A 19,499-nucleotide genomic window follows, 5' to 3' on the forward strand; every position below is an offset into this window, starting at 1 on the left:
AAAAAAAAAAAAAAAAAAAGAAAAGAAAGAAAGAAATGTAAAGATACACTAGGTGGGTTTTTTCCATTACCTGAGAATGTGGGAAGTTTTCTTAACTGAAATTTAAAAGGAACCAGAGTAAAATCTGATTAATTTAATTGTATAAAAATAAAACATATTTGAAGAAATGATTAATTCCAGATCTAGACAGAAATGTATAGGGCAAACCTGGAATATCATGTTATGTTGGAAAGTAAGAGAAATATAAAGTATTTTAAAGATTTTTGTCAGAAGGACTTAGAGTCAACTTGAACAAGATCCTACTGATCAAATAGTAGATCTAAGCACAATTGCAATAATGATACTAAATTAAGAGGTATGAAATCATAATATTTTTAAAGATACCATTGCTTTCCTGTGAAAGATGCAAGGAAACATTATTAATTAGAAAACTGGTTATTAAAGTATTAAAGTATTAAGAATTATTAAGAATTTATAGTTTGAGAACGACAGTAAAATAAAATAATGATGAAAGTTCTTCCATTGTAGAATTATTACACCAATAAATAAAGCAGGAATGAGAGGAATAGAAGATCACCATTTATAACCCCTAAATTATTAATCAATCTAGACAACAATCATCAATATCTTACAACTTCTCAAAAGGAGGAAGGGAAGATAGGAGGGAGAGAGAGCGAGAGAGAGCAGGAGAGGCGGGGAGGAGAGAGACATCCAAATGTTATATTTCTCCTAGTGGAAGTCAGTAACTAAAATAGTTCTTCCCAAAAATAGGCTGAGAAATAATCAGGCCTCCACATGTAATAACCAATATACATGAAATACAGCACATAGAAAAGCATGTCAAAATGATTATGAATGCAACAAAATACATGAGACGGAAAAGCCTGACAGTTATACAAGGCACTTAACAACTTCTCAACAAGTTGCATTTTATAAACCTTATTTGGATTCTGATCCGAAAATAATAAAAAATTTAAATTAAGAAAATGTAAACATTAGGCATTTTTATAATATTCAGGAATTATTGATTTTTTTTTAAGTTATGATACTGCTAATGTGATGCTTTCTTGAGAATCTGTCTCTGGCCATTTTAACGCAGACTTGAAAAACAAGGCATGTAATCTTCAAGATGTTTGTCTTATCGAGTTCGAAGAAATGTGCAAAAATAAACTTTCTGGTTCCTTTCCTGGCATCCCACCTCATCTCAGAGCTCTAGCAAAGAGGAGTCAGGAAGGTGAATAGCTCACATTACTTTTATTTTAAGTTCGTGACTTACTGACTCATAAGCAAACCTGTACTGACCCTCCTGAACATCTGGAGTTCCGCCTCCTCAATCGACGCAGTGCTATGATGTCGATCTAGTGCTGGCTGTGTCTCACTGGCTCTAATGCCACAATTTCCAGCACCCAAGAAGTTCACTTTTACGCCTCATTAATACCTTGATGTCATGGCACGCGACCCTTGAGAGGCCACCCGAGCTCTCTCACTACATGCTGAGATAAAACGATGTAAAACACACACACCCTCGGCAAATTCCTTCATCAAAACACTGCGGCCCTTGTTTGGGCGCATGATTTGTTTGGTAGATGACACCTGGAAGTTAAATTCATAAAAAAATATCCTTACCCGATAGGTGGAGAGCACTTGTACTGTTGAAGAAACGGAAAATATATTCAGTAAAATAGTCTGAGGAAGGCACGTTTCTTTGTCCCAAACAAACTCCTTGGAGGGACAGAGCAATGATGGCAGCGGCCAGCCGAGGAAGGGTGTTCTCGTCGGCCCCGCGGCCGCTCAGGATTCCCGATCTCTTCTGCAGCATTTTTGTTTCCATACACTGAAGTCAGACACAAAGTCAAGAGAAAATGTGAACCTCCGAAGCGATATCGCCTAAGACGTCTCTCTGCTCGTCCCCAAACACAGACTCGTTCACTTCGAAGAGGACTGAATTGTTTGTGGAAGGACTGCTGTCCTCTGCTCTCTGGGATGCAGCAGTATTTGGAAAATACTTGTTTTACCTGCCATGACACTGCGTTTTGAAACTCCCCACCCCGCTCTTCGGTTACCCACACTTTTTCATTAGCCTCTGCTTCTTATTGTTTACACCTGTCAACTGGGGACCCCTCTCCTGGCCTGCAGGCTCACGATTTCCAAATACACATTCCCTGCCCTGACTTCACACCATCTCTGCTGCCTGCGTCATCCCAGGGCACCTCCGTTTCCTCACTGGTCTTTGACCTCAAGTTCGGGGTAAGTCAAAGCTAGCACAGGGCCTACAGGCTCGGACTTTCTAAGGCATACGTGTGACACAGGGCCTTCTCCATCTGAGCATGTCAAGGTCCTCCATTCACCCATGAGCACCCGAGAGTCTAGAGTCTTGCCTTCTACCCTACTAGTGCCCCGTTCATTCATTTCAACATTTACTGAATGCTCAATGTGAGCTCATCGCGCTGAGCCCACTACCTGTGAAATGCAGACCGGGCTCACCAGGAGAGCAATCAAGGGAAACTTACTGTGTCAACGTTCAACTCTTGTGACCTAAGACAGGGAATAAAGAGCGCTTCTCGGGAAGGGAATGGGGGGGGAGTATGGGGGGGCGACGTGATTGAAAACGGTCCAGGTATGTTACATACATGTGCCGATTCTCTGAAACGAGCATCACTCTTCTGTATCAAAAACATCCACCAATAACTTTTAAATGCCCACTGGATTTTAATTCTGTAACTGCTGAGGTGTATAGGACCATAGTCATAGCCATTGGGGTAGCACGGTGGAAACTGGAGGTTAGTTACCAAAAGTTGTATAAATGTGGCGAAACGATGGGAACTTCCACGAGTAAGAATCACAAGCTGAAATATAATATAGCACGAATCTCACGGCAGTGTGTTTTCCATGGGGGTTGTGAAAGCGCACCAATCACAAAGCGCTAGCGAGGATAAAGGAGAATTCCAAGCACCATCCGCACCCTCGAAGTCCTTAGGGAGTGATCAAGAATACTCATCTGCTCTGCAAGAGGCGCGGCTAGTGGGAGCTGTGGACCCATCCGTGTTCCAGAACCATGGAAACCGCAAATCGGTAGGATAGGCTGAAGAGGTGAGAACACTCAGGGTCCGTAAGATGAACCCGAGGGTGGGGCATGCACCAGAGAGTGCAGGGAAAGAGTGGTGTGCATGTGCCGGGACCCTAGCGAATGGGTACTCGGGGATAAAGCTGTCTTTCTTTAGTGCCTGCTTGAGGCACTAAACTAAATCGGTTGACCGATTTCCTAGGAACTAGGGGCACTTCTGTCTCTAGGTCATTGGGATGGGTCTACAAAAGGCTTACGAAAGCAGGTGTCAGTTACTATTGAGGAAATAGAATAAATTAGTTCTCCCTGTAGCATTATTTTATTCTGTCCTATGAATACGTGATCTCACAGGCACTCGGAAGTGGATATTGCCAGGACATGTAGCATAATCAGAAACCTGACATATATACACCATCTGCTTCTAAGTTCTGGGTCCCCATTTCCATTTAATCTGCATCAAAGGGATCATGGGTAAGATGACTGAAATTCTACTGGCTCATTTAAACCGGTCTTGTGTTTCATAGCTGTTGCTATAAAGACAACAAAAAACTAAATTCTCTCAAGGAAACTTTTCCTAAAATGAAAACAGGAGCAAAGCTATGGTACAGGCTTGATATTTGCGGGGTTAGAGTTACTGTAGCGATGTTCTTAAAGCACTGGGTAAACATTTGGTCTGCCAGTAATAAAAGAGATTAAATATCTTTATAGCAAATTGGAGAACACGTTTGCTGATCATTAAGCCAGAGTAGGACTACGCAGATAGATACTTGTGGGCTCCTAGAAAGTATAATTGAAGCTAAGAACCAAGTTTGTGCATATTAATGAATAATTCAAGAGAGAAAAAAGCCAGTTGTAACCATGCTCCTCAAAAATGTGAGGTAGGGCCAGGGATTTAGCTCAGTGGTTCCACTGCCTGCCTCACAAGTACAAAGTGCCATGTTCGATCCCCAGAACAACAACAACAAAAAAAAAAAAAAAAAAAAAAAAAAAAAAAAAAAAGAAGAAGAAGAAAGAAAAGAAAAGAAAAGAAAAAAGTGAGGTAGCTCCTTAATTATTTTTGAAAACATGGCTTAAGTAAACTTTACGTTCAGGAACCTTCTTTGCTAAAACTCTATTACAAGTCAGAGAGCAAAAGCATCACTGATGCTCGTATGCATGAAGGTATGGGTTAAATCCCTGACATTAAATAAATAAATAGCAATGCTAAAAGGGCAGCTTTTTCTAGAATAGTAACGGCAGCAACACAAGATCAGGTGACCATTTCCTAAGACTGGAAATTGGGAGAGACAAGAAGCATTTGAGTGGGGTCTTTCACCTATACAGCACAAATCAAAAGCCACAAAAAGCATACAGTCTTGAATGCGCTATACTGAATAACACTTTTTTTGCAATCTGCTTCTTCCATGAAATAACTAAGGGTAAACTCATCTCTCTGTAGGAAGGCAAGGCAAATAGACACACCCACCTCCACACTGTGGTTCGGTCCTTGGACACTGATCAAAAAGCCTTGAGTCATGCCGCCTTGGGCCCTCAGGGGGACTCAAGAGGAAAGAGCTGCCCTGTCCCCTGGCTGGCCTGCCTACCCGCCTACCCAGCTTCTGGCTAAAACTCACCTTTCAGTTAGTCATTACATCTCCACTTTTGGACTCAGAATTTTACATGATGTCACTTGGCATGTCATAGTTTAAAACCATGAATACTCATCCCTCTTTGGAAGTGCCTAAATGTCTTAGGAATAAGTGACAAAAAAAAAAAATAAGGCCCTGACACTCTCACTTATTAGGAGACCTGGTTATCACCCCTGCCCTTCTTACCTGCCTCCCAGAAGTGTCAAAGTGCTGCCTGGTGAGAGCCAAGATATCTTCTGTCTCGTTCTGTGAAAGGAAGGAAGAGTCTTCATCCTGCCTAAGGCTCAGTAGGCTGTGTAGGTAAAATTTGTACTCTTTATTACTCATGTTGAGCTTTGAAGAACAGATCTCTTCCTGATGAGTAATGTAATAGAGGAGGAGAAGAGAAACCCTCTGGACCATCTCCTCTGGAGGCTGCTCTTCAAAATCTCCCCCAGCTATTAGTAACAGGACATCTGGTTCAAAACACTATGGGGAGAAAAATGAGAGAAAAAGAGGCAAAGTTTAATAAACTGCACCAGCACACTAACAACCACAAGACGAGGTCTCAGCTGATTACTTTAGGAGACGATGAGAAAAGTAGTCAGGCCCAATAGCAAACTGTAGATTAATGGGTCATGGTTACTCCTTTTTTTTTTATTTTATTTTTACTTTTTCAATACCGGGGATTGAACCCAGGACCTTAATAGTGAGCTGCATCCCCTCTTTTTATTTTTCATTTTGATACAAGGTCTAAGTAGTCAAATTGCCCAGGCTGAACTGGAACTTAGAATTTTTCTGTCTCAGCCGCCCGGGTGGCTGGGATTACAGGCAGGTGCCATTACGCCCTGCTAGATTGATGTAACAGTGATGCTCTTCTGGGGAGCCCTTTTGCTAAGAGCGATACCTCTGCCCCAATTCTGGTTGCCACAAGTCACTCATATGTCCCTTAATAAGACGAGCCAAAGCTTGGGCTTTTAAAATGATGCCACGATATACAAAGGATAAAATCCAAATTACCTGCCATTTTTTCCTCAGTCTGGCAGCTCTATACCCTAGCTCCCCTACCTTATTTTAGCCCCTTTCTACCGTCTCACTGAATCCCTTCACCTCTGATTTTCTGTCAGGTGCACCAGACTCTCTCTCACTGCCTTTCCACTCTGCTTATTCAACTCATTTCTCTAATCTCTGTTTAAAATGCTTCCCCCTTAGGGAAGCCTTCCCAAGATCTCTCAACTCTGTCCTCTAGGACAACGCTGTCCAGAAGAAACACCACACAAGCCACCTACATCTTCAGGATTTTCTAGCAGCCACATTTTGAAAAGTACAATGAAACAGGTGAAATTAATTTTAACTATATCGTGTAGAAATTTACATATCTAAGATAATCATTTTAGTAGATAACCCAAAATTTTAAAATTATTTAAATCTCCTGTGTTCTGTTTGTTGGACTGAATCTTCAAAAGCAAATACGTGTTTTCTACTTCCGACACATCTCAGCTCTGACGAGCCACATATTAAGGGTCCAAAAGCCACATACAGCTATAGCTACCAAGTTGGACCACAAAGCTCTGGAACCTCATCATTTTATTCTCTTCATAGCACTAGCATTGTAAAATTACTCTGCATGTTTATTTTTCTATTCCTTATGAGAACAGTGGTCCAAAAAAAGGTCAGCTTTTGTCTATTTCTTGCAGCACATCCTCAGCATACAGCAGAATACCTCACACTAAAGAAGTATAAAAATCCAGTGAAGGAGCACCATGCTCCCGCTTCCATCTTAGCCTTGTGAATTCTAAAGTTGCTTCCCCTGAAAGGAATCAGGACACATGCCCCAGCCGGCATACCCCAAATCTAGCACTTTGGCAACTGACTATCTTGAGCTGAAGGCAATTGAGAAACAGTAGATATGGGAGGCTCTCTATCTTTCCCTTTTTTTAAACCTAAATTTCTCCTGATAAAGATATCTTCCCTTCACCAAGTAACACAGCATTCTCATTGCTGGAGACTAGGAGTTGATGTGGGCAGTGGTGCATACAAACTACAAAAGCAATCCTTAGCACCCATTAGCACCTCATAATTTCCCACAATTTGCCAAACCTTTATCCCAAATCCTTTTCCTCTGTTCTTTTCACATCTCTACAATGTATTGATCTTTGTTAAAATGGTATAGAAGTTCCTGGGTCTAATCACTTTGAAGCTTTCATTTCTTTCTATGAGGCTCCCAATGCTACATAAAACTTTTTAGCAGCAAATAAAATGTGCATTTCTTTTTTCCTGTCGATCTGTCTTTTGCCAGTTAAGTTCACAATTCCCAGTCACGGCCATTAAGAGGGTAAAGGGAAAGTCTTCTTTTTCTCCCTCTCTCTCTCCTATACTATGATATTTTCTTTCACAAACCATAGGCAGATATGGCTTCTCTAATCTCAGAAGTTTACCTAGCATAAAGGGTTCCGATTAACACCTTGGGACACAGAGACAAAACTAGACATGGGAATTGGAGATGGGAAAGCTATTTCAGTAAAAGAAGAGCAGCTTTCTTCAGGACAGTTGGGAGCTCCTGAGGATTCTCCCAGGGTCTGAGAAGCAGCTTCATAACCCAACAAGAACCCCCTCAGCATTAAGCATTGAGGAATGTCCGCCCTGAGCCTGAAGGCTTTGTCCCACCGTGTGGACAATGTACTACAAGTTTTTTCATCTGTTCTTTCTGAAGTGGATGTTTTAGAGGTTCTAACTCCATGTCTCCTGGGCAACCCACTGGTTAACATCTGGTATATACCATCTGCTTCAGGGAGAAGCAAATTTCATCTGTCTCCAAAGCAAAGCATAGTGACATTATTCCCAAAGCCACACAAATTCTAACCGCTCAATTTAAGAACGTGACAAACGGAGGGGACACGGGGTTCACAACAAACTTTTGATGTGGATGTTAGGTTCCACCTCTGAAGACACAGCTTCCCTTTTCTGTCCCCTAAGTAAAAGTCCACTGCATTGGCTCACAGAGCTGATGCCAAGACTCACAGTGGTGACTCATTTGAAACAAAAGTGTAATAAAGGCATTCTTGGTACCAAATAACCCCTGCTACGAAATCATTGGCATTGTTAGCTATGGTTTAATGGCCACCACTATACTAGATGCTACGTGTTCAGGTTATTCTTCAAGATACAATCTCAGGGTTCTGGAAAATGTTTAGGATAATGAATTTTTAAAGTGGAAACTATATCTCATTATGTTAAATGAAAAAATGGAATATTCTCAGCTTACATACTAATCCATTGACCATTTCCACAAAAAGCATTTAGACTACCAATCATACAATTATGGAACAATATAATGTTTAATGAATGAGTGAATCTATCTATATGCAGTGCCCAAAGATACTGAACAGAATCAAGTGAGAATTTCCTTATATATATAAAAAAAAACCTATATCCATCATATAGGTGAAAAACAAGTTTAAAGGAGGCTAAGTAACTTGTCTAAGCCACACAGTTCATTGTACTTAGTTGTGCCAGTCTTGAGTCCTATTCTTCCAGACAGGCCTTATTCTCTGGTTCCTTTCTTTGGTGCCCTGGAGGCATCAGCTGTGGACCCTCCGTGTATTTAAAATGCAGCCTCCTCAACCATTCCCTTTCTCTCCTTCCTGTTTTGTAGGAGAGACGTCAACTAGAGATTTGGATGAGTTCATGTTATTGTACTTTTTTTTTTGGTTACCAGGGATCGAACTTGGGACCTTGCACTTGCAAGGCAGGCAGTGGAACCACTGAGCTAAATTCCTGGCCTTATGTTGATGTACTTTCAAGTGCTGCTCATGGTGTTTATAAAGCTGGGCCAGTAGAGAGAAGAGCATCTAAAGCACTAGGAGCAGATAGTTGTTCATGAGGCTACCAGACCATACATTTGTAGCCAGGGCTTGGCCAACAAGCACATCTCATAGCACCTGAGGTGTCTTGAGACTCATCCTGTTGCCAACATCCTTGCCCAGCACTAGTGGGCTGAGTGGCACCTGTGTCTTGCTTTCCATAATTCAGCTGTACTACTTTATATCAGGAGTCAGACCAAAGCTCTGCATGATTCAAATGACCATGTCAGATGGTGGACTAGACTGGACAAGTATAGCCCCTCCCTCAATGGCTACCACAGAAACCTAGGCCCTGCTCTGTGGAGTGGCCTGGCTCTGCTGAGTTCCATGCACCTGAGGTCAGTGTGATCCTTTCCCCTGAATTATGGCTTCTCCATGACTCGATGGGTTGCTTGCTAATTGCACCTGGTCCCAGTACCTGTTTGTTTTATCCAAGCAAGATAAGCTTACTCCCTAATAGCCCTGCCTGGTGCCATCATGCCAGGTATTTGGCAGTATTTCAGTAGATCCCTTCAAGGATACCCTGCTCCCTATTCCTTCCCATGACTGTATTCAATAAACACTGGATGTGCTTGAGGGTCTTTGTCTTTGCTGCCATTAGCAGCACGGATCAGGTCCCAAGAACCAGCTTCTTCATTCTAAGTCTTGTTTCTTGTCCATTTTTTTTAAAAATTCATCTTGTGGTGTGGTGGCTCATAGGAAGCCAGAAGCCACTGCAGAGTTTCTGGCAATGCCCTCTTCCCCATTCCCTACACTGTCCATTCACGGTTGCTCGTGTGTGTGTGTGTGTGTGTGTGTGTGTGAGGGGACAGCTGAGAAAAGGATATGCATTGTACTTGTACAGGTAAGTGCCTGAGAACTGGATTGTACAAAGCATACAATGTGAAGGTAAAACTGATTTCTGACAAGTTTAAATCAGTTATTGTGGTATCTTCTTTTACCTGACTATGGAATTTGATCATCTTGAAGGAACAGGTGTCACCTCGCCCTTAGTCTAATTATTGAGGCCTCCTGGAATAAAGCATAACCAGGAATCAAATGACTGTAAGCTGAAAGCTTTACTCCCTTTTGTATTTGAATCTTAGAGAAGCTGCTTTAATATGGAAGACAGCAGCTTGAGGAAAGAATATTGTAGGAAATATCAGAGGAACTAAATAAGAAAATACAAATTCCTCCCATGGGTAAATCTGACAGAAAAGAAGCACTAGTGGTAGGGAGGGGAGATGGAAGTTTTCAACTCATTACCACTACATTTGGCTTTGTCATTAAAGTGTTGAGCAGTTGGCTCGATCGTATTTGGGAAAGAACATTTAACACAATTTTCCAAATACCCCCATCCTATAGGCATCAAGATCTGGCCAAGCTGCTGACTCCTGAGAAGCGATTCTTTGTTAAAGAGTAATGAATTCATTCAGTAATAACCCACTGATTCTCCTTTCAGTCTTGTCAGGTGGAGGCATAAGACTGAAGGTGGGGGGGATCCAGGAATAAGTGTTAAAGAATTCACAAGAAAATAAGCTTCGAGAAAATGTTAGTTAAACTTAAATCAGAGGCCTTCCTTACAACTAAACAGGCTACTGAAGACACTTCATAGTAATTGTCCATCACCCCTGGACGACCAATCAGACCCTCCTGCTGTGCAGTTCCAGCTTTGCTTGTTGCTCACACAGGTAAGAGCCCCAAAGACAAAAAACAACATGATAGTGTTCTTTCGCTGTCTGTAAGACAGGTGGCAGACCTACAGGATGAACCGGACAGGTTTTAGCGCCAAAGATGTTTAACGTTTGATTTTGACTCATGGGTAAACCTACTGTCTTCTTTTAGGTTCTCAGATTTTTATAAGGTCTTTCTTAATGGGAGGGTATCTTTTTAAATGGATAATAATTGACTAAAATAGAATAAGTAAGTTATATTTCTTCCATTTCTTGGCAAACACAGGAGGAAGGATGTTGGCTGAAGGCAGGGGATGACTCTTATGGGTTCGTAGGAGATGTAATGGTTCTTCTGACAAAAAGAAACCTTAAGAGAATTAAGACTAAAACTCACTAGGTACATAAGATAAAGCTTGATGCTTTCTACATTTTATCTATGAAAATTAGAACAAATGAACGGAGGGGCAGACTGAATAGAGGGCCTGAAGACAGTGATTTTTCTATTTGAATGTGCCTCAGAATTTCCTGGAGAACTTAGTCAAATATCCCAAGCATCTGGAAGAGCTGAGAAGGGATCCAGGGGACAGGTGGGAGAGGGATTCTGAAGAACGTCACTGTTCCTGTGCCATTCTTTCACAGGAAAAGCAGCAGCAGACATCACTGTGAGGTACAGGGAATGTGAGGGGACGGAGGGAACTTCATTCCCATGCCCAAGCTCATGCATCCATGTTATCCCCACAAACCTGCCCAGCAACAGACTCATTACCTCAGTCCTATTGAGGAAGGACAAAAGGAATCAAGATAGGTAAAAAGGCAACAAGGAAACTCAAATTTTCATCCTCCTTATGAACTTAAAACCCTGGATCAGATCCCTGTTCAGTTCTGCATATAGGAAAAATAATCATTTAAGAAAAGTTGACCAGACAATATTCACACACACCCTACATTGTCATCTCCTTCGAGACCAAAGTAAGAGTAGCTAGAGGAATGCTCACGGTTTGCAGGGACACTCGATTGCCAGCTTATACAATGTCCAGTTCTAGACCTCTCCGGAGCATTGTCCCGAGGTCTCCAAACCTACAAGCACCTAAGGAAGAGCAGAGCCTTGCAGCCCTCCCTGGGATGAGACCACCTCCCCATGCAAGAGCAATTACCCCATGTCAGGAACAAAGGCAGCCCCCTCCCAAGCTAGGACAGTGATCTCTTGGGAAACAAATGGTCCCTCAAGCCGTAAGCATTCCTCCAGAGATAGAAACCACACGGAGATAAAGGTCAGCCAAATCCTGGCCCACTAGCTAATCCTTCTGAGCTTTACAAGGTGTGCTTTGCTAAGCAGGCCACTCTGAATCTCTTCATCAAAGTGAGCCCCTCCAGGTGCTGGAGCTGGAGTCCTCTTCCTATTGTCTCTCACTTCCAACTCTGCCTCGTGAACTTGCCTATGCCTTGAACTGATGTGTCTTGAAATTCTTTCTATGAAGTGAATCAGGAACCTACTCAGAGGGCCAAGTTGAATTTTCCATCTCCTCCTTGGACCCCATTCCATGACATTTATAGATGTGGAAGCCAAGGTTCAGCATATCTTAACAACTAGAAGTTTCCAGAACAGGCCACTTCTCCCCTCAGAAACCTATGTAGGACCATGATTCTCATCTTTACCGACGTGTTTATTCTTTTAGAGTTACTTCATCCCTCATTAATTCCATTAAGATTCTAACTCTTCCGTGAAGAGAAGTCAACATCATAAAAGAAATATCCACTTTCAAAGAGCACAGCCTGAATGGATTTATTTTTTATTTTTATCGTTGGTACCAGAGATTGAACTCGGGACCTTCAGCTTGTGAGGCAGGAACCACGGAGCTAAATCCCTGGCCCTGGATTTATTTTTAAAAGCTTAGTGTTCTCAGATATTTCAGACTTATTTTTTTCAAATTCCATTTTTTTACCTACCATCTAAAATAGGGAGCACCTTTTTCCCTCTTCACAAATTCAACATAAGACTTTCTTATTTTTTTACTTAGAAATATGAAATAATTTCTTTTCCCCTCTCTTTTTACCACAGAATTTCTATCATGAGCCACACCTGTTAGCAAGGTCCCAAAAAAACAACCGAGACTCCATAACAACCTAAAGCCCTGTGATTTGGGCCAGAACTCGGGTGCTTGTGAGAATGGGAGGGATCTGTTTCCACTGGCCGCCCACGGATGACAGGAAGACTCTTCCTAGGCTCCTCACTGGTGGGGGGATGCAGGTAACTCACAGGCCTTGAGCAGGTGAGGCTGAGATTCTCCTTTCTTTCATCTCAGCTTCTTTTGATGAGAAAGGGCAACGGGAAGAGGATGAAGCTGTTATACTGTTTCAAGGCCTGGGAACGGAAATAATTCAAATGCAAGCCAGATTGGCCAGACCTTTCATAACGTCACAGAAAACAGTAAATGCAAAACAATCTCTTCCTCCCAGCCCCAAATATGGAGAACAATTTTGCCTGTTTATATTCCCCAAGCAAAACTAATACTCAACCAGCCTTAATAAGGCACTTCATGTCATTAAAGCAGAACATTGCCCTGAAGCAAATTCTCAGAGGACATTAATAAGATATGACACCTGCTTATTTCCAGTGGGATGTCTTCTGTTGCTATCTAAAAATATATTAATGTCATCACAGACGTGTTTCCTATTATAACATGTTTCCTCCAGGAACCATTGGGCATTTTAATAATTATCGAATTATTTGTGGTTCACAGAGAACAGAGAAAAATTCTGTCTACGAGCAAGACCCCTTCTGCCACCAAATAAATAACTACTTTAAAAAACAACAGTTGGACAGGCAATGTGCTCCCAATCCTATCCCTTGAACTCCGCATGATTCAGGAAATCCGCCAAAATTTATTTAGGAAGCAGTTAACTTGCTTCTGATTAACTTATGTTTTTACATATCTGTGTTTTTGTAGGTTCTGCCTAAAAAGCATCTCATCAGTCTGGAATAGGTGGTGCAGAGCAATTTGGTTGAATTTTGTTTGTGTCCTTTTATGACCCAGGCTTTTCCTTCATTTGCTGCTTTTATGTAAACCTCCTACTGTGCCACCAAGTACCCTGAAGAGTGGATTCTCAGCCCTCGCTCACTTCATACTAAAGTAATCCAGGGGGACTTTTAAAAGTTCCATCCCAGACCAGCCAAGTCTCAGTGCGACAGGAGGAAGCCCTAATACGGGTGTTCCGTGAAACAGCTGACAGGGGAAAGTTGTGGAGTGGGCCTCTAAGAGCCATCGGTCTGATTTCAGCTCTACCTACAGAACTGCTCTTTCCCAGCTAAAACTCCTCATCATTAAAAAGATGATTATTAAAGCCATTAACCACATATCATGCAAAAATACTAGAAAACACCAGTTGATATCTAGGAGAAAATCTGAAAACCTGAACATGAGACAAATATCAGATTGCTATGATTGTGCTACAGAAAATAGCGCCTAATCACGTACACATTTAGCATAGGAAAGAAAGGGAGGGAGGGGGAGAGGAAGCAAACAACAAGCAAAAGTTCATGCTTACAAATAGATACCGTACCTCTAAACATGCAGTAAGTGTCTAGGGAGTTTAAGGTGGAAACACAAAATGCACCATCTGCAGAATGCTGAAAGGTTGCTGGATCCCAAACACAGACGTTATTTTACCACAATGCATTGACCACTTGGGTTTTGGAAATTTTGTGTTTTCTGAAGGCAGTGGCCCCAGAATCCCATTGCTCTCCTTTAAGCACGCCCTGATACCTGATCCCATTCCGTCACTAACCAGGTGACAATCTCCTTGCACTCCACGTGACCGTGGGCACCCAGTCTTCTCCAACAACGTCCTGATGAGGCTCCTGGAGTGGTTGAGGGGTGGGTGGTCACCAGCGCTGAGAACTCGTAGTATTTTTGTCAGTTGATGCCCAGTGCTGTTGCTGTCCTGGGTTGAAGGTTTGTCTGTCGCAGTACAGGGGGCAAGACTGAGTAGAAGGAACAAAGGCACCCCAGGTACCAAAAGCTTTGTCCAGATGCACATTTCCATTCTTTCTTTACCTTGAGTCTGTCTTGGACAGGGATGAGTGGGTGGCTGTTAATGGGATAAATTCATAAGCAGAGGAATTTCTGTGGTAAAGGGGAAAAAAATAAAGCCTTCAATTATTGTGCCTAAAACACATTTAAAAGGACTCACTAATTGGGTGGCTAAGCCGATTTGCTGTGACAAGCTGTTCCTGAACAACAAGGGGTCTGGAGGTAATTTATAACCCCAAACATCAGGCAGAAAGCTGGTATGGCTGTCCACCTTCAAACTGCAGGACAGTTAAGATGCCTGTTAGATTGTCTCTGCTGAATCAACCAGAGAACAAACACCAGGAAGAGTGTCTCCCTTCATCTATAGGTGGCCCAAAACAGGACTCAGGACGAGAACAGTCTCATCCTATCCCATGGGAAAGAACTCCACTAGATTTGTGGTTCTCATCATTAAATTAAGCAAATAAATGTAAAGAGAAAAGAAATGTGAGTGAACTACCAATAAGTAAAATAAGTAAATATGTTTTGGATAAGGAAAACATATACTGGAAGAAAATGATAATATTCAGGAAATGTGTATCTTTCTTTTTCCTTTACTGATAATCAAGATTCTGGAGAATGAAGTATCTTAGAAAAACAAGGAGATTTCAAGACCTCATGAGCCTCAATAAATGTTTTTAGTCAATGGTCACTAAAAAGGGCCGGAGATGACTATTGAACCAGTCAACTTATACGGAAAAAAAAAAAATAAAAGCTTTTCAGTTGATTGTTTAAGGAATACAAAATGTTAGCACCATCTCATGTCAGATCCTGGTCCAGAGAAGAGCTAAAAACAGTAACAGAGATGCTGGGATTACATTTGTGGCTGAAAAAGAGGGTGAGGGGACAGATGAAGTTTAAGATTCTTATGTTAGCATTTAAAATCTGACAGAGGTCGATAGAAATATTTCCAAACCCAGGACTTACCTTAAGAGAGATAAATGATTATTTATCTGAAGCTCTGCGGCCTTTGAAATCTCAGAGACTACTTGGTGGTTTCAAAGTCCTCTGTTTTTAAAATTCCTTGACTGTGCGCTGGGAGCTAAAGAGGATTATTCCAAAGCAGGGACGCTGGCAGTTGCCATGGAGAGCTGCTCTGAAGGTAACAATGAAGGTGGGTAAAAGTGGGAACTTTCTATCCGGCAGATTTTCAGGAAAATCAAATCAACATGGTTAACGAATTTGCCCCTTTATATCAATGTTGAACCAATTTCAAAGAGAATCATCTATAGTCCCCTGCCTTTCCAGAGACAGAATCTGGGTCCAAAAATATGTCATCATCTTGCAGAGTGGAAAGTCTTTAGTATTCCACCAAGATTTGCTCTTTCCAGCTGATTCTGTGATAACTATTTCATCCAGACCTAAACCCGGGATTTGTTGAAAAGATACACTCTTTAGAAACCTATTGATTTCACAAGGTGCAGACATTTAAAAGATTTAAAGCATTTGGAAATAGAAGTTTTCAATCCAGGCAGGGTGGCATGTACCTATAATCCCAGCACTCTGGGAGGCTGAGGCAGGAAGAGAGCAAGTTAGTGGCCAAGCATTTCAAAAAGTAAAAAAAGGGCTGGGGATGTTAAACCATGTGAAGACCCCAGCTTTAATTCCTTGTACCAAAAAAAAAAAAGAAAAAAATAAAGAAGAAAAAGGAGGAAGAGAAGACAAACAAGATGATGATGAATAAATTGTTTTCAAAGAAAAAGTATTTGTTAGATAACTAAAGTTCTCTCCTATGGAGCAAGTAGACCCAAGCGGGGAACTTTATTTAGCTGCACAGATCTGTAGAAGAGTTTATTATGTCAGGCCCTTTGGGTCCTGCAAAACACAGCCTCTCAATACATTAATGAATGAACAATTTAAAGAACAAAGTGTAAACTTTCTAGAGAAGTTAAAAACCTCTGATTTCAAAGTAGACAGAGACCATACGAATAATATAGAGTTCATGGAAACCCAGAGTGATTTCAAAGACTGCAGACAATGGATAGAAACTGCTGAGTTCAAGTGTGTGTGTGCACAGGAGATAAAGGCTGTTGATCAAGAAGCCAGGAGAATCAGGAGAGAAAGTAATTGGAATAATTGGTCCCGTCGATCCCTGAGTGTGAAAATCGGGAGCAGGTGGGGTAGAGGACAGAGGCAGATGGCACTGGACCAAAGCTCCCCACCGACTTGCACTAGCAGCCTTTGTCACACCCACTGTGGGGCCCCCGCGGGCATCACTCCCCAGCCTGGCCCTCCTCTCATCTCTAGGATGTCGCTAAGAAGTTACTGCGGAAAAACAGCTCCGTATCTATTCCATAATTAGCTGTTCCTCTAATACCTATGCCTTGCCCTGATCTTTGCAATTACCCCTCCCCGCCCGGCCAGCTGAGCACGTTCTTAAAGCCACTCCAGTCCCTCTGCTCGTAACCGACCTCAGGACTGCAGAACGAGGTCCTAGTTTGCTCTGACCAGCGGTCCCAGAACAGCAGCTCTGCTGGGACACCAATGGCCTGTCTCCTGCTCCCCTGACCAGTGTCCGGCCTGGAGGTCACATGTGCACCCAGGTTCTCTGACTCAGGGTTGGAGCTGAAATCCTTCATGCTCAACCTGTTTGCCCTAGAAGCTTTCCAGAAACCTATCTTCAATGTGTTTATATTTCAACCCAAATCAGCTTCCAGGGATAATGAGTGTCACATATTAATGGTGGAAGGAAGGAGCCACCACTCTAGATTGACACTTGCAAGGTATTGGATCCAAATTTGGGACCAGTATTTCCCAGAGTGGAGGCTCTTACTCATGCTGCCACAGGAGCTGCTGTAGGAAAGGAGCAGATCCTCACTCCTCGGTCCTCCCTTCAGTCTGTTTTCCTTCCGGTGTGTTCTGAGCTTCACATTCATTCCTCATGTCAGTACAATGTGTTTTACCTGTGTACCCTGCCTCAGTCCAGAAATAATTTTAAAGGGACCACCAGATGAAAGAGAAGAAGGCACAAGGGAGGAAATTATAAAGATCAGAGCAGAAGTTAACGCAATGGAGACTAAGAGACTAATACAAAAAAATAAAAAATAAAAAATCAGTGATGCCAGGAGTCGGTTCTTCGAAAGCATAAACAAAATCAAATCAACAAACCCATAGCCAACCTTATCCAAAAAATGGAAAGAAAATGCCCAAATCCATGATAGTAGGAAACTGGGTTTCAACCTGCAAAAGATTAAAACTAGACCTATATTTCTCACCATTCACTAAACTAAAATTGAAGTGGATTAAAAATCTAAATATTAAAACAGAAACAGGGAGGAGGGGGTGAAGGGAGGGCAGAGGTAAGGGGAAAAAATGAGAATCAAGACTTGTCATGTAGAGGTAAAAGATCCCAACAATGAATGTAACTGTACTGTATCCCTAAAATGTACCAATAAACTCAATTAAAACTGAAAAAAAAAAAAAAAACAGAAACACTAAACCATCAGGAAGAGAGGTTAGGTAGAACTCTTGAAGACACTGTACAGGAAAAGACTTTATGAACAAAACCTCAGTTGCACATGAACTAGCACAATCAACAGGTGGGATGTCTACTTATTAAAAAGCTTCTGCACAGCAAGAGAAACAACCAACAGTGTAAAGAGACAACCCATAATACGGGAAAAACTTTTCATCAACTTTTCCTCAGACCAAGATCTACTGTCTAGAATATATAAAGAACTTAAAAAATCAGACCTCCCAAATTTAAAGACTCAATCCAAAAATTGGCATCTGAAATGAACAGACATTTCTCAAAGGAGAAATAGAAAATAAACATATTAAAAAATGTTCAACATCACTGGTTATCCAACAGATGCAAATGAAAACAACACTGAGATTCCACCTCACCGCCAAAAAATGGCCGCTATCATGAAATCAACCAATAACAAATGCTGGCAGGGCTGTGGGGAAAGAGGAACCCCGCTCCACTGCTGGTGGGAGTGTAGACTGGTGCAACCACTGTGGAAATCAGTAAGGAGATACTTCAAAGAACTAGGATTGGAGGTCCTATTTGACCCAGCTATCCCCCTGCTGGGTATTTTTGCACCCAAATTAAAAGAATCATGCCACAGCGATACATACTGAACCCATGTTCATAGCAGCCCAATTGTGATAGCTGAAACTTACAAGCAGCCCAATTGCCCATCAACAGGAGGCTGGATAAAGAAAATGTGGGGTTTTTTATTAATAAAATGGACTACTACCCAACCATAAAGAATGAGAAACTAGAGACATTTATAGCTAAATGGATGCACATTGAAGCCATACTCTTAAGGGAAATAAATAGGACACACGTGTAAATATTCTCTAGTGTGAGAAACTGAAAGTGTAAATAACTAAAAAGTATAATAGATAATGTGAAATAGGAAGAAAAGGTGCAAAGGGGAAGGGGAAAAGGGTGGGGGGAAAAGATGGGAATGGAATTAACATGAGAAAAAGAAAGACTTTGTAGTTAGGGAGGGGTGGAGGAGTTGAAGGGAGGGCAGGAGAATGGAGAAAAAATAAGAACCAAGATAGATAGATTATGTAAAGGTGTAAATTTCCAATGATGAATGTCATTATATTGTATACCTTAAATGTACCAACAGAACTGATTTAAAAAAACCAAGATGGCAGCAAATGGAGATTGAAATAAGAATGGAGGCATCTCGTGGCTAATTCAAGGTGACTGTGTAGAGTTTTATAGGGATAGCACTACATAGCTCTAGGGAGCAACATTCATTTCTTCAATAACCATAGATTTGTACATTTATTATGACAACGTTCTAGTGGATGTCTTGAGAAAAGGAGCTTTTGTTAACTCAAACACATGCGCACTTTGATCCAGTGACAGTCATGAGTGCTTCTCCTCTTTATTGTGGGGACAGCTCTAGCAATAATAAGAGGTCCCACAACTATGAGCTACTTTTGGGTCCTGCTACTCTCCCTAACAGCCTTTGCCTGAGAAGATGAAAATCCCTCTAGGTAATAAAATTTATTAGCATTTGAGTATCTTTCCTGCCTAGGCATCGTGCTGAGTGATTCTACATTTTATCATAGATATCAGTTAAATCTAGTGAAATTATCATGGTCCAATTAAAAAACACACAGGGTCACATAGGTAGTAGGAGCCATAGACATCCAGGCCTGTTGACATCAAAGTCAAAGCTTGTATGACTAAGCAACTGTTTACAGTAACATGACTTCTGTTTTCATTTCTAAATATTCTTTCTACAGTAAAGGGTAGGAAATACACAGGGGACTCA

At 41.6% G+C, this 19,499-nt stretch overlaps 1 protein-coding gene across 7 annotated transcripts in view; it reads right to left on the reverse strand.

Moving 5' to 3' along the window:
- Positions 1-19,499, reverse strand: part of Slc39a12 (solute carrier family 39 member 12) — a 69,412-nt gene that overhangs the window by 42,601 nt on the left and 7,312 nt on the right. For 3 of the 7 annotated variants that reach the window (XM_010608532.2, XM_033759757.1, XM_033759756.1), the window contains exons 2-5: positions 15,184-15,352; positions 13,973-14,310; positions 4,879-5,160; positions 1,627-1,834 (exon numbers count right to left, since the gene is read on the reverse strand). In XM_010608532.2, the coding sequence (XP_010606834.1) occupies positions 1,627-1,834; positions 4,879-5,160; positions 13,973-14,230 (748 nt within the window). In that variant the 5' untranslated portion in view covers positions 14,231-14,310; positions 15,184-15,352. Of the gene's footprint in view, positions 1-1,626; positions 1,835-4,878; positions 5,161-13,747; positions 13,917-13,972; positions 14,311-15,183; positions 15,353-19,499 lie in introns of those variants that run through there. The other 4 variants (XM_010608534.2, XM_010608536.2, XM_010608533.2 and 1 more) reach the window with 4 other exon arrangements.

The sequence above is a fragment of the Fukomys damarensis genome, unplaced genomic scaffold (genome assembly GCF_012274545.1).
Source record: "Fukomys damarensis isolate Sample0158 unplaced genomic scaffold, DMR_v1.0_HiC HiC_scaffold_37, whole genome shotgun sequence".
Taxonomy (NCBI): domain Eukaryota; kingdom Metazoa; phylum Chordata; class Mammalia; order Rodentia; family Bathyergidae; genus Fukomys; species Fukomys damarensis.